Source organism: Pipra filicauda, unplaced genomic scaffold (genome assembly GCF_003945595.2).
Source record: "Pipra filicauda isolate LSUMZ 115617 unplaced genomic scaffold, ASM394559v2 scaffold169_size1572857_pilon, whole genome shotgun sequence".
Lineage (NCBI taxonomy): Eukaryota > Metazoa > Chordata > Aves > Passeriformes > Pipridae > Pipra > Pipra filicauda.
The window spans coordinates 198,260-224,689 of NW_024104206.1; the positions used below are offsets into that span (position 1 = coordinate 198,260).

General features: G+C 35.8%; 1 protein-coding gene across 1 annotated transcript in view; it reads right to left on the minus strand.

Annotated features, from left to right (window-relative positions):
• ADGRA3 (adhesion G protein-coupled receptor A3) overlaps positions 1-26,430 on the minus strand; it is a 55,939-nt gene that overhangs the window by 7,585 nt on the left and 21,924 nt on the right. Inside the window, exons 4-14 of the mRNA XM_027713793.2 lie at positions 25,391-25,462; positions 24,390-24,461; positions 22,735-22,895; positions 21,659-21,872; positions 20,640-20,804; positions 12,381-12,582; positions 9,113-9,262; positions 6,252-6,413; positions 5,786-5,989; positions 4,455-4,668; positions 4,099-4,307 (exon numbers count right to left, since the gene is read on the minus strand). Coding sequence (XP_027569594.1) covers positions 4,099-4,307; positions 4,455-4,668; positions 5,786-5,989; positions 6,252-6,413; positions 9,113-9,262; positions 12,381-12,582; positions 20,640-20,804; positions 21,659-21,872; positions 22,735-22,895; positions 24,390-24,461; positions 25,391-25,462 — 1,825 coding nt within the window. The remainder of the gene's footprint in view (positions 1-4,098; positions 4,308-4,454; positions 4,669-5,785; positions 5,990-6,251; positions 6,414-9,112; positions 9,263-12,380; positions 12,583-20,639; positions 20,805-21,658; positions 21,873-22,734; positions 22,896-24,389; positions 24,462-25,390; positions 25,463-26,430) is intronic.

Consider the following 26,430-nt stretch of genomic DNA (forward strand, 5'->3'; position numbering starts at 1 on the left):
GACAAAAGCTGACCCCAAGTCAGGCTACAGGTGACACTGCTAAGGCCACACTTGTGTGAGCACAAAGACAGCACATGGGTGAGCTGATAATTCCCTTCTGTTCAGCACTGTGCAGCACTCTCCTCAATTTGAGGCTCCCCAGCACAAAAAAGGCACTGACATACTGGATGGAGCAAGTCTAACAGATCACCAGGATGATCAGCAGGCTGAAGCACACAATGTCTGAGGCTAAAGATGTCTTCAGTCTTTAAGAAGGAATGGAAGAGGGTAGAAATCTCATTATTATATTGAACTACCTACTGGGGTGATATAACAAAAATGGAGTCAAACTCTTCTTGGAGCTGAACCATGAAATTATGAAAGGCAACAGACATTATTACCAGCAACATGGAAAATTATGATTAGATACAAGAAAAAAAATTCTGAAGTGGTCACATACTGCCCAGAAAGACTGTGCTCTTGGAGATACTGAAAGCTTGAATGAATACGACCTAGAGCAGTATGATTTGACTTTGAAGGTAGTCAAACTTTGAGCTGGACCAAATGGCACCAGATGTTCCTACCAGACTGTTATTCTATGATTACTGTTTGACCAGAATAGATAGTTGATTACTCAAAGAATTCAATGGCTCCATAGCATCAATTAAGTTTTCTGAATTCAATCTGAAGTGACATTTTCATTTTCTGAAGAAACAGTTCTGTTTGGAAGCAAGTTACAATTTACAAAACTTCCAGGGGTGGACATATACAGACACAACAGGATGACTCAAAAAAACCCTTTCAGTCCCTTCCAGCAGAAAATAAAGTAATTCTTCTTAGCTATGATTAGTGGAAAAATCTATTTTAAATAATTTTTCAGAATGGGTGGATACATAAAATTCTCTCACCTATAATTGTGAGTTAGTCACTGAAAGTTCTAAAGCTGGCAAAGTTCAAAAGTGTGATAGGGAAAAGGAGAACAAACCTGGCATTCAGAAAGAACAGTAAAACATTACGAGAAAGTTTCAGTTTGTTTTGAGAAAAATCAGTGATATACAATCCGGTTTTAAGCTTAAGACAGGTAATCTAATTTCATAGACAGGAAAAGAGTTTTTGAATTGAGGCTTACAATTAAATTAGAGTCAGCGGTCTCTTCACCATTCCTTGAATTGTTTTTTGATCAGAATATAAATGTGTTATTCCTAACTAACTCAACAACCTCATTTCAAACTAATTTCATCGGATTGTCAGTTTGATTCTTATGTGTTTCGTTTTCTTTGGCACTTGGAAAAAGATCATAAGATATTATGCCTCAGGCAGCCAGTGTCATCTGATTTCAACACTACCCATGGCCTGGATGATATCCAGCTGGAGATCCCTAGGAACTCACTGCTCTTACAAGCACGAGCTAATATTTTGTCACACCTGGACCATGATTATCGGGGAACTGAAAGTGCAGGACAATTCTGGTTACTGCTTCCAGACTGGCATCAGGTAGCATGATGTCATGCACATACTGGTGCAAATTTCAAGAATAAGAGCTAAAAATCACAAGATCTACAATAATCTAAAACATCTGAGAAAAACTCAGATGTTTGCTAGCTTTGCCGAGCTAGCAAAGGCCTTGACCCAATATACACTAACTCAGTGGAATTTTTATCAATTACTGACATTCTTTATCAGACCTACTAAATAGAGTGAGGGGAGCTAACAATGCTATTTCTGAGCTAAACTGATTCTAAATTCAGTAAAAAAGAATGACAGTAAAATAAAAGTAGAGATGACATTAAGAACATTAGGGAGTTCATATTCAACTAGCAGAACTCTTGTTTCTTCTCAACCACCACTGCTGCTTTTTTAACTTTGCTGGAAGCCTGTAATAATGAGTTTCCAGGTGAATCTCCTGCTTACCACTTCTATTATTAAACAGTAGTAAAGATAATTTCCAAATAAATACAAAGTTTTACAACTGTATCTGTCTAAATCACTAGATCAGACAACTAGACACTCAGTAATGTTTCCTTATCAGAGGACTTTACATGATGTTCTGAAATGTATGAAGACAGGTCAATATGTTACAATGTGCTTTCTTCTGCACACATACATACTAAAGTAAAGTAGCCTAAAAGATAGTGAAATAACTCCGGTTAAGTTATTCACCATCCAGCCAGCATGATGGACTACCATGTTCAGGTTCCTTCTACCACTGCTGTCCATGTATTTGACGTTAATGAGAACTGCTGAATTAAAAAGCAAACTTCTAAAACTGAACTCAAAAGAACTTCCTCTGAGCCTGGGATCAGAACCTAGACTTTCACAACACGATGAGAGTTTACAAAATGAAAAAGGTTATTATGGCTTTTTGGTTAATATATAGATAGGCAGTATGAAAACCTTTTTCAGCAGCCACTTAAGACATCCAGAGCTTCTGCAGTCTATTAACTGTGTCCAAAGAACATATATCAGCTAAGTATTATTACTCTGTGCCCCTCCATCTACCCCCATCCCTCCATTCTCTACATTTTGGTAAACAGTAAATATTAAAGGAATACCACTTTCAACCAAGTATACAATGGGAGCTACCAGCAGAAAGAAGAAAACTGCCCCTTTCCCTAACTTTTTTGATTTCTGATTGTCAACAGTTCTCACTATAATTCACAAAAAGATATTCATACAATCTTACCATGTATTAATTTAGAAATAGTCTTTACAGAAGCAGATTGAACATCCTTTTCATTTTTGTTTCTTCAGGTAACAGAAATGTGACCAGTTCAAAGCATAACCTCCCTTTACATGCATTCTACACATACAAGTGAAGTTTATTCCATTTTAAAGAATGCTGTTACATTTTAGGAAAGGATTATATATTTTAAAAATACAAAAAAAAAGGAACTCTAGGATTGTAACAGTTTAAAGTAATTTACAACAGTACTCTCAGAGGTAAAATGAAGAGTTGCTCTCTTCGAGCATTTTTTAAAACCTTGGCATTTAAATCAATTTTATTTATGTTTAGCTTTTTGGTATTCTACCATTTAATTCTCTTTTAAGGCAGATTTTTGAAACTTTGAGTTGCTAAAGAAAAATAGCAACTTCTCATCCACTGATCATCATAGAGGAATCCTCTTTCTTCCACACGATTACATAAAAATATATACGTAATTCCACACAGAGCACATTAACTACAACAAAACCCATCAGAAATTTAAAAGTTAACAGTTTCCTAAACCTCTTACTATTTCATTCAGCTTCCTATCAGCCTACCATTTTTATGTATCATGTTTTATCATTTAGTATCTGTGGTGATTACTGCTGAGCAGAGTAGCAGTCATCATCTGTAAAAAGGGAAACTGCTTAGGCCTGATTCTGAAATTAAGAGCTCTGGGAACAGACAAAGAAGTCAGTCTTCACAACTGAGGAGCAATAAAGAAGGTGTCTTGCTCCTTTTTCTTTCTCTATGACCATATTTTAGAATTGGTTAAACATTTTACTGATATCAATATGCTAAGACTAGAGTTTAGATACTTCTTTTAAGCAATATTTCAAAGATATTTTTGATAGTTACTAAGTGTTTTGATTTTTTTTTCTATTTCAATTGATGTCTTCTGGTAATAGACCTACATACTAGCAAATGAACAGTTAATTTGCAATGAAATAGCTGTCTTTGGTTATGGTTCACAGGAAAAAAAATACATGGGAAAACACTCCTGTCCTGCCAACACAAAGTCAACAAATTTAATCTAACAGAGAGAATACAGTTTAAAATAAAGGTAACAGTAGAAGAAAACCTGTCATTACTAGACTAAAGTTCATAAAAGCCTATTTGATTAAGGAGCTCATTAAAATGTCTTCCTATAATGTATTACTTGACATATGAAAATAGTTTTGTGTCTAGCATATTCAGTAATTAATTCCACTTGGACAGATTTTCATTTAAGCCTCACCTTACCTCAACATTTACATCAACAGGAGCGAAAACCAAAGATTTATTTGTTACGTCTAGTTTTATATGAAATAGAATGTGAGAATGCTTGTTCTCTTTAACACAAGAAAAACTCAAACAGAATTGCATCTTGAAGCATTTTTAAGTTCCAGAAAGAAATGCAATTCTAAGTGTCATACCATTAAGACGGCATAGTTGCTGAGGGAGTAGCACTGAATGGTAGTAATATTTTCGTCAGACAGAAGGATGTGACAACCATCAGATTTCCATCCCCCTTGTCCGTTCAGTAGATCGAAGTCCCACTGAGCTGCAACAGCATCTGCTCCATGTGCAATGCGCCGCAGTGTCACATTTATAGGGACATGGTGACTGGCCAGGTTTAAACCATCTGTTGCAAAGGAAATGTATGTGCACATAAATTTCTCAACATGTAAGGCATTAGATGCTAAAACCTTTTATTAGATACCCACTAGTCAAAACAAGGGAGTCAAAAATGTTTCTTAAAGATCATAAAAAAGTAATAATAAAAACAAACCTATCTTGGTGAGAATAACTGGAGTTACAACTGTGCGACGTTTCCCATCATCAGCCAGATTTGTTGAATTTCCTGTTGCTGGAAAAAGCTTTCCATTGCGAAATGCAATAAGCTGAAGCTTGTAGACAGATTCATCTGCTGGTCTGATTTCTCTTTTTTGTTTTTGGGTGAAAAGGGAAGCTGGCAACTGGATAGAAGCCTCTACAATTGTGTTCTAGAAATAAACAGATTTTTAAAGTTCTAAAGAGAAAGTGAAACTCTTTATAAAGACTAAATTAGCAACCCCTCTAACTGAACCATGTCCGAGATGAATGCATTTAGCAGACTGTGTATTGCGACAAACCTATTACACGGTGTTTCCAAGTAATCTAGGATAAAATAGCTTAATCAAGTTATTAAAGTCTTAAAAAATTAAAAAAAAAAAAAAAAAAAAGTTAAGATTCTGCAATTGCCTTACTTTTTAGAGAGAGTAAAGTTGAAGTCGGTTTCAGTAAAGTATTACAAGATTTGACTATCGGCAACTAGAAGCAGCAACCAAGGCAAGCATACAGACAGAAATGCTGTAATTGGGCACTAGTACTATTCAAAACAGAATATACAGGAATGCTGTATACAAACAGCATTTAACTTGTATATAAATTATACTTGGGTAGAGAAGAATGCACATAATTTCATAAAATTACATAAGCATAATTTCTAATATACACCCTGCAGTGACATTAAAGCAAATTAAGTGATAAAAGCAAACTGCTAAGTTGGTGAATGTAACTGAAAAAATACTTTTATGGAATATGAGGAAGTTTTTCCATTTTATACACACCCACATATAGAGATATATATACACGTGTGCGTGTGTGTATACACTATATGCACAGACAAACACAAAATTAACCTTTCAGGTCTGTTTTCTGTTTCACGCTTATTACAGTATCACTCTGAGCAGAGTATTTCAGATATTTAAGGAGACTGGTAATATCTGTTTAATATGTAATGAAGGTGAAAATACAGGAAAATAAAGACATATTATTATGAACTAGGGAGTGTTTCAGTTTCCATCCTTATGAAAAGGTCTGAAAGGATCCTTCAACTTAAGAACTTTGAATACCTTTCAATAGAAACCCACACCTATTTATTAAAAGCTGTGTCCATTAAAAAACCCACTTTATAATCAAAGTCTAATATCCCTTGTCCCTTTAATTCCTGTCACAGTCATTCTGGATTACATAAAAATGCTAATTTAACATTAAAATTAATAATTATAAACTTGCTTTCCAAATATTTATACATAAGGTATTATTACAAAGTCTGTAGGGAAACAAAGAGTATCTGACCTTTAACGCCAGACTTGACAGTGTATTTGAAACGTTGCACTTAAAGCTTAATTGTTTATCTAGATTTCCATCAGGATCTCTTCTCCCATAATCACTGAGTCCTGTACGGTCTGATGTAGCCACTTTCTGAAATACGGTGCACGTCATCCCAGTGAAGCCAGCAGCCTTTATTACGTAGGCCTCAAGAGCAATATTTGGAGAATACTGTGACGACAAAAATCAAACATAAAATAATTTCACACACCACAGAAAGGATAATAAATAAAGGAATTCTCTGCCTTCACAAAATAACCTGTCATGAAGACCTTTCCTGCTTATCTGGCAAGGATAAATCTGTTCAGAGTATTGCTCTTCTCCCTACAGGAATAGTAGACATTTCAGAAAACGCCCGCACTAAGAAAAATAAAAAACTATTTAAACTCAAGAGCAAGAAAACTGTCTTCTAAATAAATCAGTTCATACTTACAGTAGAATAAACTTGAGCTCCGTTTGCAAGCCGATACATAGCAATTTTCTGTAAACACTGTACAATTCTGGTACAAGCTTTGGCTTCCCTTTGTGCCATCCACAGAACACGTTCGTCAGCTAACATAATGTTACTTGCTATGTCCACCATCACATCACCAAGCTAACACAGAAGAGAAATAAGACTCTTTTATAGCTTTGAAAGTGTTCATCTAGTAGGATCACTATCACAAAATACAAAGCGACTTGACAGCACAAAAAGCAAAAGGAAACTGGTTGTTCCTGTTTCAGTCACCTCTTGTCATCTTGAGATACTGAAATACTTTGACTCAGACATTTACCTCCAGCAAAGAAAAATGTTATGCCAGTGTAATTTGTTTATATTTTACTTAGAAAAAAATCCATGATAAATACAGATATTTCATTAAAAGCAAAGAGAGGAATACTCCATGTTTGACTGTACTAATTGTTTAAAGGTGTATTTACAACCAACTTTAAAACCTAAAATAAACTTCAAATTAACAATAATACAGTTTGCACGTATGATTGAAGAGAGTAAGAGTAATACAGGCAAAAATTAGCACAGAACGCTCCTGTTTCACTTCCTTTCAGCAGGTCTAACTTTTTTTGATTGCTTTCTTGCTTGTCTTTTATTTTGCATGACCTGTTTTAGGTCACAGGAATACAAGAGACAGACAGTAAATACCTCTAAATAGCAGTACTGCTTTCAAACCATGAATTACATACTTTTAAGTTTATGTTCACAGCCCTCGCCCTGCCTTCTGTATGACAAATACAAACTATAAAGGGAACTCATTTATTGACGCGACAACTCTGCCAAAATTAACGAGCACCTACATTGACAACATTGACCTACACTGGATTTTCAAAACATTTAAGGAGCAGTGATAAATACTGGATCACAAAGCAAAGGTGAGTGTATTTTCTAGTTAAATTGATTGAAACGCAATTTATAGTTGCTAAATTTAGGGACTGGAATTTTCTGCTTGAAGAGAGAGAGGGTAGGGTGAGGAAGACATATCCTTTACCATCCAGGCTTCCCAATTTCTTTTCAGAGTATTACTAAAAAGGAGAGAACACAGTAGTTTGGGGTATTTTTTTTTTTTAATCTTTAAAAATAAAGGCCAGAATTGGAATATAAAAGTATTTACTACTTTTAGAACTGTCTCTCTGAGGGACAGAAATTATAATTACAACCAACACAGAGTCTCAAGTAAAATTTGCAGGCTGTAGCTGTTTTCATTATATTCTCCAGAACAAATCAAAGTTAAATTAATTGAAGGTCCTTATTTTAACTTATTACTACTTGAAAAGAGGTAGTAAGTTTTACACATCAACAAATGGTGATTTTCCAATAAATTATCAGTATAAGGATCCTGAACTTGAAGAAATGAAGTTGTTTCATACTTTTAAAGTATATTACACACTATTCTTTCTCCTGTTTATCAAGGTATGCACAATTTTTTCCAACTGTATTCTAACAAGACACTTTGATAAGAACTTTCTGAACATTTGTCTTGTTTCTTCTGATATTAAAGAGCTATTAAATGAACCTTTCTATAGTTCATAGTACTAATCTTTCAGAATAGCCACTGTAACACAAACTAAGGAACTAACAATAAGATGGTGTAAGTAACTAGATATGAATAACAGTGTCAATAACAAGTTTGTGGAGTAATACCCTCATAAGAAATTAGTCTCATTAATAGCTACTACAATTATTACATGAAACTGCACTCATGTTCCTTGAATATACCAGCAAATCAAAGGTTGGCTTCAAATCCAACCAACTGAGATAAAAAGAAACACTAAGACCAAAACTACCTATGAATTTAACCTATTTTTCCATATTATCCATTACCTTCAGATATGGCCGAGTAATGCCAGATTATGTCACTCTACAGACAATAAATCACAGCTGAGAAACAAATATCCTTTTAATGTAGTAAATCATGCAGTAATCTAAAACATGCTTCTATTTTAGACTAGGTAAAAAAAGCAGCCATTTAATGAACTGTGTGTGTAATTCCAAAATATGCAAAAAAAATCCAAGCTCTGATTGTGAAAAAGGAGATTTAGCTTGAAAATTCTCCAAGGAGTTCTGCAAAGGATGTAGAAATAGCATTTATGGTTTGCTGAGGGGTGGATGGGTAAAATTTGCCTTTTATTTTTTTGAACAAGTTTAATATTGAGGCATTGTAGTCTCCAACTTCCCAACATGCACTGTACAGTGAGATCAATAAAACCTCTGTTCAGCAGTGAAACAGAGAGTTCCTACCCATTGGTGGGATTATTCCACTACTTATATTTTTCTCCCCAGCAATGAGCATTCTCTAAGATTTTATTTTAATGTCTTATTTTATATCCTGCAAGATAGAAGAATACTGAAAACCTTAGAGATAAAGCTCAATATTGAATAAAGACAGCCTACCATGGTGGAAGGGGAGAATATAAGTCTTGTTTTATTCATTATTGAGAGGATCTCTGAGGCTTTCATTATTTGTATTTTTAAATAAGAGGATACCAATGAAAACCTGTGTGACCCACTCCATATTAAATAAAAACAGACTTACTGTACCTATCTCCCTGCTCCAGTGCTGACCAGAGGTGTTACTCACATTACAGGTCCAGTGAATGCTGGATCATCTCAGCGCGAATGCAAAGTCTGTGACCATGGGTCAGCAACTTCAGGGACCTACTAAACAAACAAAAACATGCAATAGAATCTGATAATCCACTAACTCAGTGCCTGTATCTAGTGTTGGGAAGGTTTCACTGCTCAGAACACTTAAGGACAAACACTATGATTATCTTTAAAGTGATGGCAAATTATCCAGTTACCTCTTTATATTTTTCAGCAAATCTTCCAAATTTCTCTATCATTTCAGCCACAAAAATAACATCCATCTTATCAGAAAAATTTGCTGCTTCAACAGTGTAAGCCAAGAGCTGTCTTGCCGTTGCCACTGCATTAGTAAGGTTGAGAGGCATCTACATAGAGAACAAAACATGAACATTTTGAAGTGAAAAGTACAAGGTAGAGACAACTTTTCATCAATTAATAAATAAGCATTCTCTCAAAGAGGAGAGCAATTTCCACAGGAATGACAGTGTTTTAAGTAACCAAGGACTACCATCCTAAGATTTTAAGCAAAACATTTCCTACAAGACTGAGAACCTGCAGATTTGTACCTGCAACCAGAAACTGGGTTTTGTGCTGTTGTCCTAGAAAGGAGAGAGGTACTGCACCAAAAAAAAGAGCAAAAAACCCCAAAACAGTACTGTCAAATGCTTATTTTAATTTTCACCAAAGCCTAGGCATGACAACAGAAAGTTCCTAAAATACAGCATTTTATAGCAAGAGAAGCTAAAACAAATTCAAACACACCACTGCTGTAGCATTCATTCTCAATTCTGTAATTATAGAAACATTTGGAAAGGAATACAAACATAAAAACCAAGACAGATCTCCTGTGACAAAGCTCATGATTTCATTCCTGAAGCAAGCCACATGCTGGAAAATTCTTCACTAAATAATACACAACATCAACATGCCTGAGCTAGCAGGGACTGAAAATGGGAAATTTTATATAGCACAGTGGAAAGCTGTGCAAATGTTATCAGCTCATGTTCAGATGCTGTTTATCCATGATAATCCAAACTAGAGAGGTTCTGTCTCTCTGGTTTGTGGTGTACAGATATCTAGTCTGCCCTACTAAATTTGCAATGTGCTACATAAGCACAACTCTGTCTTTGTCCCTGCTGTCTTAGCACTTGCACACAGATTTGAATGCAACTAACAGAAGACAATTTTTGCCAATACGTCAGAACTCATGTATTTAAAGTGCAAATAAAGTTTGAAGTCGTAACACACGCTGAACAAAGTCAACTTTCAAATTCAGATACTCTGTATAATTTCTTTGAATTTTTTCTTTAATCATCAATTACTTTTCAGCTAAAACTATACCTGTTCAATATACACAAACAAGAACAGTGCAATATACATGTTCTTATACAAATGTTACAAGGGCATCATTCTATTTTAAACTTAGACCCTTATTCAATTTAAAATGCTTGGCAAAATTCTAATGTTCAAAACAGCTCAACTACCTTTTTGTTCAAAGGCTCTAAAGATGCTTATGATTACATTTAAGATTAATCTCAGACAATAAATTTCTGCGCAGAATACTGCTAAAAATTCCAGACCTACTACATGTAAAAAGAAGGTGGCTCTAAGGAGTAAAAACAATGCTAAACCAAAATATGCGACTTCTTCCCTTAAAAAAAAAAATCTGAAACCTCTACTTCAGTGTACCATACCTGTGTACATGTATTTTTAAGCAGATAAGAGGAAGTTATCTACTTCACACATGAAAATTACACTTCTGCTTTTTTGAAGATACCAATCTAACCCTCACATTTTAAACTTCCTACCACGAAACTGGCAGTATTAGTCCACAACTGGATAAATGTTGGCTAACCAAAAACAGTTATAACAGGCTTAAGTAATCTAGGCTCTTAAGCAGCTGGACTACAGCACGTAGGCAGGAGTAGCATTGAGCTGTCACAGGTCCTGCAGGAAAATCTGAATTCCTAGGTGAGAAAAAAAGCAAATCAGCAGCATCAAAGTCTAAATAAGCAAACACTCAACCTTGCTGTGCGTCCCACAAAAGGACAAACTGATTCCCAACATTATCTTTCACCTGCTAACCAGCCATTAAGAAACATCACCCTTAAACATGTTTCTTGTGACCAAGTCATGGCATGCACCTCTAAGGCTAGGAATATAAAGCAGTAAAATAAAAATAATTATGTCAACCCTTAAGTTTCTCTTGGGCCAAAAGAGGCATTTCCTTTCTTTCCCTCCCTCCCTTGCCACCTCTCTTACACCAGTGCTCATGGGTTCCCAGGGAACTAGAGCTATAAAAAACTATGTATGCAATAGTAAGCAACTGAACACAGAGGAAACAAGTCAACAACAACCCACATACACAAAATGCAGTTCAATGCTTTTGCCTCCAACTGGATTTAGCCCCAGCAAGCAGACATCAAGACTTCACTATGTGTACAAATCTAAGACATCCAAAAGGGATGTTTAAATCCCAATTGTGTCAGTTAGGGGGCTGTGGTGCTTCTGATATGCAGCGTGAAGTTTACTCTAAAAGAATGTCACCTCACAAACTAAAACACTCCAAACTCACCCAACACAGAGAAATTCTACCTGGGGTCAAGCAACCACCATAGTCCCATGTTAAACATGGATGGTGCTACCAACATCATCAACTCAAGCGACCAAGCTGTATTATTAAAAACAAACAAAAAGAACAACCACCGTATAAACTCCAAAACACCACACTGAAGACAATGTCATCTCCATAGTTTCACCAGTTGCAATGATATTAGGGATCTGACAGCATGCACTGGACTGAAAAACAAGCTTAGACCAGAGGTTCAAAGCTTTATGGACTAATTTACAACACAGCACCTACACATACAAGGTTGGGTACATCACTGCAGAACAGTGCTTCTGAAAGTGTGCATTAACTAGATAAGCCTCAAATAGAGCCTAGAGCTGAAAAATTTTGTTTCATAGCTACATTTAAATTCTACAACACTCTCATATCCTGGTAAGTGCTAAAAGACTAAAGAAACCTATTTAATACTCACTTTTTTCACTAGTCAACTCTCATTGGTCACAGAGGTTTACAGCAACAAAAGCAGAGCAGAATTTGACTACTCTATTAGTAGAATGAAAAGAGCTGTTCTCCATTACAGCTTGAGCCCGCCTTGCTTCTTTATAGCACGTGGACAGGACAGAGCATCAGGTTGACAAAAATAATCACAACAAGCACCACCCTCTTATGCTTTATATGAGTACAAAGAATAAAATTTCCCTTGCACTTTCAATCTGGGGGCACTCAAGAGAGATACCAAACCAAGCTCTTAACCTAAACCTGTAAGTTCCACTACAGTACTCAGAGGCATGTGTTCATCGTAAGTGATCTAGACCACCATTATTACCAGCTTAAAAAAGATGAAGAGTTCTTTGAGGTTTTATTTTCATTAATCTGATTTTCATAATTTGATTTTAAAGAAACGCACAAATTACCTGATTGAACATATAAAGAACTCGAGTCACATCATTTGCATACTGGCACCTGGAGTAGTCCTCCTCTGCCCAGTACCCTCCCCTGTCGCATCTGCGCCAGGCTCTTCTCTCATCTTGTGAGTTGCCAGGATATATCCCACTGCCAGCAGAATAACGTGTACACAGCAGGTATGCTGTGATGCCTGCCAATGTTCTAGGCCACCTGGGGAGTCAAAAGGAAAAAAATCCCCACATTTAGACAAATTTACATGACAAGTAAATAAAAGGATTAAACACTACAACATGAAATAAAGAGACACTCAAAACTAAGCATCTCTAAACTATTGAAAAGGCCACCTTGGCTCATCTTCACTGTTTTCAAGCTGTTCATATTTGTTCCATTAACAAAATGAGTTCTAATGCTAACATGCTTTTTCAAAATTCTTTCATGAGGTTTCAGGTGGAGAGAAGAAGGTGCTTATAAAATAATTAAAAACAGTCTATTTTTTTTATAAAAACCCTTCCCTACTTCATGAAAAAAATCCCTGTTAACACTATAAAAACAAGCTGAATACTAGTTTTCTACTTGTCCTGTTTATATGCATTAATGTAACTTTCAAACAACTGCATTCATATCAGTACCAAACTGCAGATATGAACAGAAGACTACATTTACAGTACTTAAGAAATAGTAGCAGCAGTACAATCACTTTGACCGCTCCTGCAAACAAACAAAATACGAAACAGAATTTAATGGGAAAAAAATTTGTTAAAAATGTTAAGAAAGTAGAAAATAATTCCTTTCACTCAAGGTATATGAAACTAAGTACGTCTTAAGAAAACTTCTAACATTCTCTCCACTTTCTCCTCTAATTTTACTGTGAATTTTTGTCTGTATAAACATATACATAGATAAAAAAGAAATAAAGAATAAATACGAAAATTAGATTGCAATACAGCTTTAGTGCACTGATCACTCATGAGATCAGAATTGATTCAAGGAAAACTAAGAATAGAAAGAAATCATGCCTGAATTAAGCTGCAATGCTGAGAGGAGAGAAGGACAGGGGCAAAGAATGCCCTGATTCTGGCACTCTCTCCTGTTCATATATGCATAAGCAGTATTTTATCAATAATATTATTTTATCAATAATATTTTACCATAAATAAGTCAAGATCCTTGAACAGCCCTACGAGCTAACACAGTTTTTCTCAGTTTTAAGTATTTCAAAGGGCCTTGTCCAAAGCAGCTGAATCCAAAAACTGAACTGGGCAAACAAAAAGTTCCGGTGCATTACACCGTGATTCAAAGTTTGCTTTTATATCGGGACTGCCTGTTAGTAAATGGCCATATATTCACTGCTATGGGCCAAATTAAGAAATGCTGAGAATATATCTATCTTGGAAAAAAAATAATCCTGTGTTTGCAGGAGGATGAAGTAAGCACCTTGAAGGGTGTTCCATTTCCAGGAAATTAAAAATTTAAATACTATTGCCAAAACAGACAAACTGAAAAAGTCAGGACCATTTTCACTCCTTATTCATCAGTTAAGTAACTCCTCTTACTGAAGATGCTAGGATTAATCACAGTTCTTCCTCAGAGAAGAGAATTAACTCCAGGGATGGACAAAGGCAAAAGGCTACACTTCTCAATTATATTAAATAATAGAAGAGATTAACCTTTTGAGGTATACTGAAAGTCTTTATCTCAAATTCCTATTTGTGGCAGTGAATCTGATGAGAAACTTGTTTAAACATGTTTTAAAATGGCTCTTTGTGGTCCCTTTGCAAACACGTGTTTCTTCTTCCCAACACCCCCCCACAGCAACTGTTATCTCCCATGCAGCAATGTCCTGGGAAAGGTGTCCTGAGGCGTCCCATTGGTCCTTTGTTAAACCCCTTCCTATTGGCTGTTGACCCTTTACCTGATGGTTTTTTCTGTGTGACCCTGAACTCGTGATTGGTTCCCCTTTGACCCTCCTAAAAGCTTTATAAACCCCTTCCCAACAATAAACTCTCTCTGGCCTCCTCTCCACGCCCGGTGTGCTGTCTCTGTGCCTGCCATGGAGCCACGTGGGTGGTGGGGGGAGGGGAGGGCACCTCTCCCCTCCAGGCTCGGGGCCTGAAAAACCCTGTTTCTGGAGTTCCCCTTCCCCGTCCCACAAGACGTCGGAAATGGTTCTTCAGACAGAGAAGGAACTAGAGCTGGGCTCCCCCACGTCGAGGATGGGGAAAGGGAAACCCATACCTATTTATTAATCAGTTCCAACAGAACAATTTTAGCATGTTCAGTAATGGCAGAAAGACTCTTACTGTAGGCCATTTTGACCATTACTTAGGTTTGGGCAACAAGCAACAAAAAGATGGCTGCTGATGGCATCCCTATATTGCACAGGTCACTGCAACAACTATAAAAGAATTTAAAGTCAGTAAGAAATCTAATGAAAAAACTAGATGATAAATACAAACTAAACTAGAAAACAGGGACAAATTTAACTAAATTTTATCACAGCTTTGGCATTACACATAACTTCTCTATATTGTAGTAACATAACTTTGTTAAGACACAGAGACTTGTTCCTACAACCATCACCAGAGTATTTGAATACTAGAAGAGACAGCAGATTATTTGGGTATCATAGCAGAGCTTCACCCAGCCTAGCAAATATGCATTCCCTTACATTCAGAGCCTCAGCAACCACTATCAGAAAGGAAAACTTATACTAGACTTGGTGGCAATGGAGGTAGTTAAAAGAAAAAAGAAAAATTTAAGAATAATTAGCACAGACTTTTAAATGCCTGGAATTATCAGAGGTATTTTAGAGAATGGAAATTAATTAAAAGAACAGGTATGGATTCTGCAATGGTAACATAAGTTTTTTACCATCTTTTTGCCCATAAAGAAGAAAAGGCAGCAGTAAGGAAAAAAATCTTCCTTACTAAAAATAACAACAGCCTTGTTGTGAATTGCCACAATCCCAGCAGTAACTTTAGTGCAACATTACATGCGCTCTAGCAAGTTAATAAAAACTTCACACTGTATCACGTCTGGCCAACTCTGATCATGGAGAGAGCAAGTTATGGATGTGCTGGGGGGTGGGAAGGAGGGATAGGGGGATACAATACATGTAAACTTATCTAAATTGCTGAAATTCAGTAGGGACTGATTCAACACAGAAATAAATTCTGTTTCAGCACAGACTGGAAAAACAAGTACAGAGATGAAATACTTCTATGTTCCCAATTCTTACGTTTCCATAATAAGCCTTCAATGAATGAAGCCAAAGAGAACACAGGCGGACGAGGACAAGTAATAAATCAGCTGACACAGCTGTTAGAAGACATGCAGGCCCACAAATACCTTGCATAATACACCCAAATCTCCACTTCCAGAATGCAGAGTCAGGTCTCCAGAAACACGCCACTGGAGTGCCAAAACATAAATTCCAAAACCATTTATCAATGCTGAAATTTTTATATTAAGTTTCCACATCAAAGATGTCACTTTGAAAGCAGTATTTGTCTCTGTCTTTACAGACAGTTTTCTAAAAGTTGTATTTTTCCAAAGCATTTTCAGTTAAAATGTGGTCGGCTTAGTTTTGACTGAATGTATTGCCTTACAGACTGAGTGCCACATGGCCTTAGGATAATTTAAATTCTGTGGTCCTGACAGATGTTTATGACAGAACCGCCAAGACAAATATTTTCACTGAAAAGTGGCACATGCTGTTCCTTTTCTCACTATTCACATCTAGTGGTACAGAATTAGAAAAAGAGGAAACAGTTTTTCTCTGGTTTCTCAGGTTAGGACTCAAATGAAAAAACAAGTTTTTCAGGAGAGCTTTAATTACTATGTTCTTAAACAAGTATGATTTCTAAGCTATATATATATATATATATCTTCTGGAATTTCTCTAGTCATCAAACAAAAAAGTGAGAGTTTGAGTGTTTAACACTACTTCAAAGGCTATTAGATTTTTATAAGATTATTTATTTGCCTTTTCTCCCTGTTTTTATCTCCACCTTCCTATTTTTGTTACCCCTCTTTCTCTTTTGTTACTGCTCTTTTATTCCTGCTGAGTTTCCTTTGTGTTCATCTCCCTACATGGTATTTTATCATCTTTTGCCATGACCTTCTCAAAAGAATACAAGCAATGCCAGACAGTCTTATAGTGTGTGCTACTTTTAGAACAAATTTCACAGAATCACAGAATATGCTGAGTTGGAAGAGACCCACAAGGATCATCGCGCCCAACTCCTGGCCCTGCACAGGACCACCCCAAGAGTCACACCATGTGCCTGAGAGTATCATCCAAACGCTTCATGAACTCTGTCAGGCTTGGGGCTGTGACCACTTCCCTGGGGAGCCTCTTCCAGTGTCAAAATACCCTCTGGGTAAAGAACCTTTTCTAATATCCAACCTAAACCTCCCCTGACATAACTTCAGGACATTTCCTTGGGTCATGTCACTGGTTATCACAGAGAAGAGATCAGTGCCTGTTCCTCCTCTTCCCCTCACAAGGAAGTTGTAACTGCAATGAGGTCTCCCCTCAGTCTCCTCCAGCTGAACAGACCAAGTGACCTCAGCCACTCCTCATATGGCTTCCCCTCAAGGCCCTTCACCATCTTCATTGCCCTCTTTTGGACACTTTTTAAGACCTTAATATCTTTCTTATATTGTAGCACCCAAAACTGCACACAATATTCAAGGTGAGGTCACACCAGTGCAGAGCACAGTGGGACAATCCCTTCCCTTGACCAGCTGGCGATGCTTTGCCTGATGCTCCCAGGACAGGGTTGGCCCTCCTGGCTGCCAGGGCACTGCTGACTCATATTCAACCTGCCATCGATCAGGACCCCCAGGTCCCTTTCCATGGCACTGCTTTCCAGCATCTCATTCCCTAGTCTGTACATACATCTGGGGTTGCCCCATCCCTGGTGCAGAATCCAGCAGTTTCCCGTGTTGAACTTCATATGGTTGGTGATTGCTCAATCCTCTCTCTAATTTACCAAGGTCTCCCTGCAGGGCCTCCCTGCCTTCAAGGGAGTCAACAGCTTCTCCCAGTTTTGTGTCATGTGCAAACTTGCTTAGTATCCCTTCCAGTCCTGTGTCCAAGTCATTCATAAGTAAGATGTTCAAGCGAGCACAGCCTAAGAAGAGCCATGCGGAGCCCCATTAGAATTTAGATATCTACAGACACATTTTACTGTTCAAACTAATGTATTATTTGTATAATGAATTGGAAAGCTTTCTACTAAACCAGACATAGAAGGTGGGCAATTTAAAACTCACAGCTTTCTGCCATAATCTCACATACACAAAACCAATCCAAATGCACAGTGTCATGAAAAGAAATGTTTTGTGAGGAACAGTGTCCCTTATCCTCTTCCCTCTCTCATTCACAATACACCACCTATGGGTATGAGTTGCTTTGCAACCCAGGATAGGGGAACTGATTCCAGCTTCAACTACATTCTCTTTATTCCCTATTTTTGCTAAATGAATGTTAAGCTGTACTATTCTCAGTCATGAACTGTTTCCTCCCAATACCTGTATGAGACGAGCTGAGGAGGCATTCTCTTTCAAAGGAGTTGGAGAGTACATCCCTCCAGCAGGCCTCAAAAGGTGAATAATGACATGAAATTCTCACCATCCAAACAAATGCTATGTAAGTCTGTATTCTTAATTTCTTGTGAGTCTAATCTTCAATATCTTTCACAGTTTACCTATCTGCTAGCAGAAGTGCAAATGTGGACTGTATTAACACTCTTATTTCACTACTCTTTATAATTAGGTGCTCAAAATTTATCACATATACATAAGAGTAGACAGCTGTGGGGGGAAAAGATGGCTCATTTATGTTAAGTACTGTAATTTCATTTCAGGGGGAAAAAAAAAGCCAGTCCATGAGATTATAAAAGAATTCTTTCCTTCATATATATTAATTCTGTTTTGAAAGCATTCATTTCTTAAAATGAACAATAACTTTCAGTTACAATGAGCTTTTATATCATAATTTAATTAGCTTACATATAGTCCAGTATTTTTTAATTATTACATCCTACTAATTCTCTAAATTTAGCATGATAATTACAATTTTAAAATATATTATGCCCAGGGAGTAACAGCTCTCAAAAAGTTAATTCTTATATTTAAGAAAGAATTCTATCAACTACCATCATAAAATTATGTTAAACATAACAGTTAAAGGATTTACTGAAGTGGAAGCACTTTAACATACAAACTGTATTTTCAATTTAATCATTGATTGTAACACATTCAGGGATATTAGCTGAGTAAGACTTAAAAGAATATTTAAATTAAAGCAAATAGATTCTATGATGAAGTTTTTGCCTAACCTTTATAAACTATACTAAACTATTACTGAGCCAAAGACACTGAAGACAAACGTTTTCTGCTACTTTGCTATCCCATCTCTGCAGGGATAAAAGTCTAGATGCCAGTTTTGAAACACCTTCCAAGCTAAAATGACTAACCAGTTCCAACTAAAAAACTATAAAATCAAATTCACCTAGGATCATTTACAGCCATCTGCTCTGAAGCATTTCTCACTAGTCAAAGCCTTATTTCCATATGCTCTCAAAGGTGAAAAATTACTCTTTCTTATTACTCTACCTAAGTTATGAGTGGAAGTCTGTTATAGTAAACCCAGATATCGTGAACTTTTTGATAAGCTGAACATTTCCTGAAATCTTATTTCTTTCTACTGAATTCCAGAGGGGGTAAATCCTATTCCACTGAACAGTCACTGAACAGCACAGGTTAATTTAATGGAAAACACTTTGAAATAAGCCTTTACCATCTGTTTTCACCTTTAATGGCTAATCAAAGAAGAACGATTCACATTTGTATCATAAAAAAAAAAAGCATAAGTGATTTAAATAGATGTGTTCTTTGATGAATACAGCATGCATCTGTTTGACTTTCTTCGCCTTTTACCTTAAGCAGGAAGTTCTCATTTTCTAATGTAATGCTTATCCCTCCAGTTGAAACCACCACAGTGTAAAAAGAAGATATGCACAAAGTTTCTTATATAAATAACTCCTTACAATGTGAAAGTGTAGTTCTTCAGTAGTTCCAAATTGCCTCTGTGCAGTAAGTGATCTTCACACTACTTTCTTTACTAATAGCTGCTCATACTCAGCCAGCAATTGTCCAACTAATGAACATAAAGAAGATGAACTTGGAACTAATGCTCTCAACCAGGACTTTACTTAAATTTTAGCTACAACTGGAGGAGGCCTTTTGTACTTGAAAGCTTGTCTTCCCTCCCCCCACAAATTATGTCCCAACAACATGCTTTAACTTACTTTTCATTTCTTAATATAAAAGATTTATGGTCTTAGACCGACTGTGTACAAAGATGATGACTTCAAAAAAGTCTAATGTACACAGGGAAACATTATAACTGTAAACAAAAGACCAAGCAGAAGATCAACATAGCCAAGCAGCATAAGAAAAGTGAAATGAGCAGATAAAAGCAGTTTTTACAACATTAAGAAACCCTATGCACCATAGGGAACACAATGCTATTACATACACTAATTCTCAGTAGGAGCTACTGCAGGGAGGTATAACACAGAGTAGTTATAAAGGGAATTACCTTACATATAGAGAATCTATACAGAAGCTATCTGTTACAGCTGGCACCTCCAGGAGTAACGTGTTGTTAGAGTAACCAGCAGCAGAAAGATCAGAAAAGGGAAAACAGGTGAAGAGATAAGAACAAAAGATAAAATACTCCGCAACACCCAACACAGTGGAACATCAGAGCTGCCACTACAGTCCCAACAATCATTAAAAGGAAGCAGCACCATTCATATTACTTACTCTAATACAATGGGGGAAAAACCCCAAACTATGTTGTGTACTTCTCATATAGTGATTCTGTTGTATGTGAGCAGAAAGATTTTAAATAGAGAATTATAACCTGGTGGAAATCACCCTATCACAGTATGTAGTCCAACTCTAACTTACAGGTAATCTAAAAAAGTTTAATTCTATTCCAATGATTTCATTTATATATTTCAAATATAATAGCTTACTTTCCTTATCTTTCAAGGATGTGTTAACTGGCTGAAAGTTTAACATTTCATGGTATAGTTTCATGCACTTCTGTCAGCATATAATACTTTTAAACAGGTAATCTATTAAACACAGTTTACATGAAAACATCCACATAGGTGCCTTTAAAGCATAAAATCTTAGAAACGAGATTAAATGGACTTTCTTCTGAAAAAAACCCTGATGTTACTCACCTGAAATCCCCTTTATTGTTCACAACCCTCTCTGGAGGGCAGTACTGTGCAGAACTTTCTAAGACCACAATGTCTACTGTCCTTGTGTTATTCCCACGTCTGGTTTGCACATGACAACCCCAGTTTCCTGTGGAGCCAGCCTGAATGTTTGAGATTGTCAGTGCACTGGGAAGATAAAACAAACAAATAAAACTCAGTCTTGCAATAAAATTCATATAAGCTTTACCAAAAGATGATATACAGAAAGACAATGGAGAAACAAATTACATACAACCATGAGTGATCTTACAAAACCAGAGCTATCTACAACTCAATGTACTGTAATTAATAGAGAATTATTTACTATTCTTCAAACTCTCAATTTTGCCAAGGTAGGGAAGAAAAAGGACAGCCATGGGAAAAAGTCCCTTGACTTCAGAAAGAAGAAATGAGAAGTCCAAATTCCTTATGTGTTATCATTGCTCTTCAACACAAACCATTCAGTTGTTCCAGAAAGGCCAAATTAAAACAAATTTCCAAATGCACGATTTCTTATAAGGATCAAAGTACTAATTTACTAGTACAACTACAGGATATATAACCACTCTGTAGATCCTGAGTAAGTCTAGAGTGAGGAATCCAAAAGTAGTTCAGTTAAATGCCTTGTTTTCAATATTTTCATCATTTTAATATTCTGAGAGAACAAATGTGGCCTACCACAAACATATTTTACATGAACTGCATTGAGTAAAACTTGAAAAAAATTAAAACCCTACTGTAACAGTCCTGGGCAACCTGCTCTAGCTAATCCTATTTTAAGCATGTAGGTTTGACTAATCAAATCTCTAGACCTCCTTCCTCAGAATTTATAGTTAGGAGGAGATATGTGAAGTTACAGACTACTTCCCTACTTGGGATGTTTCTGCCTACATATGTTCATTCAGTGAGGATATGAGGGGACCTTACTGGTTATGGAAACAGTCACCAAATCAGAGCAGAAAACAGGGAGTGGGAAATACGTTTTCTCCCTATGGATTCACCTTGCAATCAGTGAGCAGTTATGAATCATGTTTTTTTCAACGAAAATACCCTGGGACTCATCTGTTTCCACTATCTTCCCATCCTGATACCACAGGACTTTCATGTCTTGATCAATATACGAAGCCATACACTGGAAGGGTAGACTATCTCCTTCAAAGACAACCTGACGATGAGATGGAGTCATATAGAAAGACGGTAATTCAAGCGGTGGTTCTAGAATTCAAGAAATAAACCCACAATTAATAGTAAGAATCTGTTATAGACATAATTTTCAAAAAAGGAGAAAAATACACTCAGTATCAATTATTGATATAACTTTGTAAATTGCATCTTGCAAGATTTATATAAACATTTAGTGCATCAGATATTGAAAAATACAAATTATCATCATATTCTTTTTCAAAATGTGTACTCCTTTACTACATTTCAGGAATCTTTTGCTAGCCCACATACGAAAGAGTGAAAAACAAATTTGAAGGAAAAATACATTTATGCATTTTAGTTCTTCACAGTTTCTCACTACTAAGACTCAAAAATCACAAATACATATAGATTTTAATTTTTACAGACGGAATAATTGTAATAAAAGAAGACGTTAAGCAAGTTGATAATGGTTTTGTCACGAGAAGTCTAATTAAGAACAGAATCATCATGTAGGAAAGTAATTGAAGACCTTTTTAACTTCAGAAATTTGGGATTAGAATAATTCACACATCTAAAGTCAGAAAGCTAGATTCTGGAAAGAAATTATCAGTTTCCAATTCCTCTTGTGAAGTTTAGGTAAAGATCTCTGAAAAACACAGGTTAGCAGAAAAAAGGAGTTTCTCTCTTGAGAATGCTAGTCATCCTTTGCTTCTACAGACTAACATCCACAATCATCAATTTACTTATTTCCAAAAGCAAGCAACACTGAATCACAACTAAAATTCAGCCTCTGAAAAGGATTCGCTATTACCACTGTCATACAAGTGCTGAATTTTAGGAAAACAAAACAAAGCAGAGAAAGTTTTTTCCCTAATATTAACAGAACATAAAATGCTTTAGAAAACAAGTATCAGTTGCCAGGAGTGCTTACCACAGGTCAGAAGCTCCTGCTTAACACCAGTCACCGTCTGTGACTGAAGTGACTTGGGATAGGCACATTTTGTCTCGCGTACAGTTATATTTCTTTCTTTTAACCACTGATGCATCCACAGTATGTTGCAATCACAAAGAAGATAATCAGTCTGAAATTCTCTGCAACAAAAAATGGGTATTTACAGTGATAAACCGCAAAACTCCAAGGTCTGAAAGCTTGACATCAACAGCTGTGCAATGCCTTTCATTGACACAGACACACAGAGAATAAGCAGTGAAACTCCAGAATACAGTGGAGTTGCCGGCCTCTACCCACTAGAATACACTCTAATCCTCTGCAAACTGTGATCTGAGAACAAAAGAACACACTCCCTGAAAAAAAGGAATTCTCTCCATAAATGAGGAACATCTAATACTAGCACATGAAAAAATTTCTAGCAGTTTTGTTCATGGAGGGTGTTCATGCATATGCATCATAACTTAAGAACACACTTCATTGCTTAATTTTATCAAATACTTTAACAGTAAAATTAAGAGAAACAGCTTCTCACCCATTTCTCTTTCCAGAACCACTATTCACACAATTTTAGTCTGCTTTATCTAAAAATCATAAGGTTTTTAACTGATTCATAGAGTCTTTCTGTTAAGTTAGTACTTTCTACTAAAAAGTTATACCAAACCTCCCCACAGATCTCTGTTGAAGTCAGCTAAATTAAAAGACATTAATATGAACTGATTTTAGAAATTAGTATTTTATCTGTTTAGAAACAGTTAAAAATATACCAAAACATAGTCTAGTGAAAACTTCTTTTTCATTTACAAATGTCTAGAGGACAACACAACATCACAGGCAGAACATTTCAAACCCGAAATCAACATTCCTGTGAAACTTCATTTGGTGTTTGTTCACAGGAATTCCTCCAGATACACACATTTTTAATGTCAAGGATTATATCCAGGTTCTCCTGTCTGATCTGTGGTGTTCTTGGACAGTAATCTTTACATACCCAGTTAAAACACCAGGAATAAAAACTTACAATTAAAAGCTGGAGGAGGAAAAGAAACATTTGCTTTTATAAAAAAGAAATTAACTCAAGTGTCAAAGCCAGAAATCAAAGTTTCTGAGAAAGTCAGTACAGGAAGCCAATTGTCATGACTACCAGGAAAAAATGCAAGCTAATCATCAGCACTGAATTTTCTTCATTTACTTTCTTCCTTACAACTCATGACTCTAAGAGAGCAAAATAACATGAGGTGGAGATGTACCCACTGTTACATGTTACAAAACTATACTGTTATTCAGAGACTAAGATCTTTCTTAAAAGTATTTGTTCCCCTTGTTATAGAGGTATAAAATGCTATTTATTTCCTATAAATGATAAATTCAGAATAAAACTTTTGGAAGCCCAGATGCCAATAGAGCTTTGTTCTTTCAGAACTATGTAACAAATAGCGAGCAGCTTTTGAGGGGGGTTGTACAAAGACCCAAATATCTGTACATACATACACCTGCCAAGTGCTTATTCAGATAAGAAAAAACAGTTAAGAGGATTAAAAGTAAAAATGCAAAACAAAGCAAGTGTATATAATATGTTTTTTTGTTAAGAACACAAGGGATCATGCAAATTAAGATTAGATGCAGTAAGTACTTACAGAGACCTCAGTGAACCAAGATGATCAAACGTTCCCTGCGTAACTGTAGAAAACAGGTTTCCAGAAAGATTCCTGAGAAATAAAAGTATCATGATTTTAACTTATGATCAAAAAACCAACATATGAAATAAAAAATGCCCATCCTCTTCAAGATAACACTATTATTAAAAACTACAATATACTATTATGACACTCTCTCATAGTTCACAAGACTGTAAGAATAATAATCAGGTGTCAATAGCTTAGCAAAATATCCCAAAATAAACTGTTCCCCAATACTTCTGTTTTAGCTGAAGAATTTTAAGATTGTGAAAAAAAGTGAATGCAAATACTTGATTTTTATTTAAAGCAACAACCAGCACATGTTGAGCATAGCTTTCAAGAAGTTTGAAAACTCTGTTCACAGTGAACTGATGTATTCCTATTAACACGCTATAAGAAGCATGTTTGATCAATTAGAATATTTTTTAAAAATATTATACATACCACTTCCTATATATATATATATATATATATATATATATGTATGTATGTATATGTATATATATATAAACAAAATATATCAGTGAAAGAAGCCAAAAACCAGGGCAAGGAAACATTTCATAATCATACGTGTTATCCTCTAAAGTAAATGAAGAACTACAAAACATGCAAGAAAGCCAGCAAAACATACCCACACCGATGCCATGTTACAAGGCATGGATATTAAAAGATTCTAAAACTCTGAAATATTTTTCTAAGGAAAATATTTTGTACAGTCTGCTAGTCACTTCCACCTCCCCTGCTATACCTTCTGAGAAACTGGAAAACTTGCCAAGGCCAACAGAGCACGGAATAGTATGGTTTGGGTTGGCTCCACTGCTCTTTAAGCTTGCTACTGAGTAACAAAGCTGTCTGTCTTTCAACCCACACTTAAACAAAGTACTCCGCTTGAAACAAAGAATGTTAACTTACATAAAGCTAAAACTTAGGTGTATTTATATAAAACAAATTATACTTACAATCTAATAAGGTTTACAAGTCCTCTAAATATATCTGCATTCAGGCAGCCTATTCTGTTATTAGTTAAGTCTCTATAAATAGGAAAAAGGAAAAATTAGAATGAACTGGTTTATTTTCAAATGACATACAGTCTGCTAACAGAAGTATATGAACTAAGATTCATGAGTAACAGATTGCACCACATATATATTTGGTCTTTTTCAGCAAAACCCCCAAGGTACTGCTATATAGCTGTATACACATGCATATAGACTCCTTAATCCATTTCTTAAGTACTTATAATTGCCCACATACAGTTCAACGGGCTGAGCCTCATCGGGAAATTCTCTTAGAAAAGGATAGGCTTACATCCCTACCAAATAAACTTTCATATTAATATAGCATATTCATCACATGTGCCACATCATTTAATTTTTTAACGTCAGAGACCTATACTAGTACATTTATTATACATAAATAAGACTACTTCTATATTTATATCTAGATAAATATTTAGGTGCTATATATTTTTCAATATAGGTCTTAAATCAAATTGCCAAACATTCTTAAAGGAATAAAAATTAACCTTGCAAGTAGTAATGATCTAGAACTAGTCCTTCAATTTTATTTTTAAGGTTTTCAAAAGTGCAATTACCAGCATTATTTCCTTTTAAGTGAACCAGATCAGTGACAAATCAACATATATACCATAAAAAATTAAGAAAAGCAGGGGTGGGAAGGAGGTAGTGGCAAAATCACCAAGACTTAAAAGTTGTTACACACATTCCAAAAATCTGGTGTTAAAAAAAAAAATAAGGGTAAAAAAAAAAAAAAGAGAAGCCAACATGCTAAAATCTTGTTTTTCTAGTTTCATCTGGTACAGAACTTTTACAGCCAAGGCATAAATCCCCCAAAAATGTGTTAATGGGAATTTTGGCATAACCTTCAATAAAGCAGCATTAACAGCGCAGTAACTTCAGCATAATATTAATAGCAAGGGACTCTATGTTCCACTCTGCCCTATGGAAAAAAAAAATCGTAAGGAGTTTAGCATTTAACA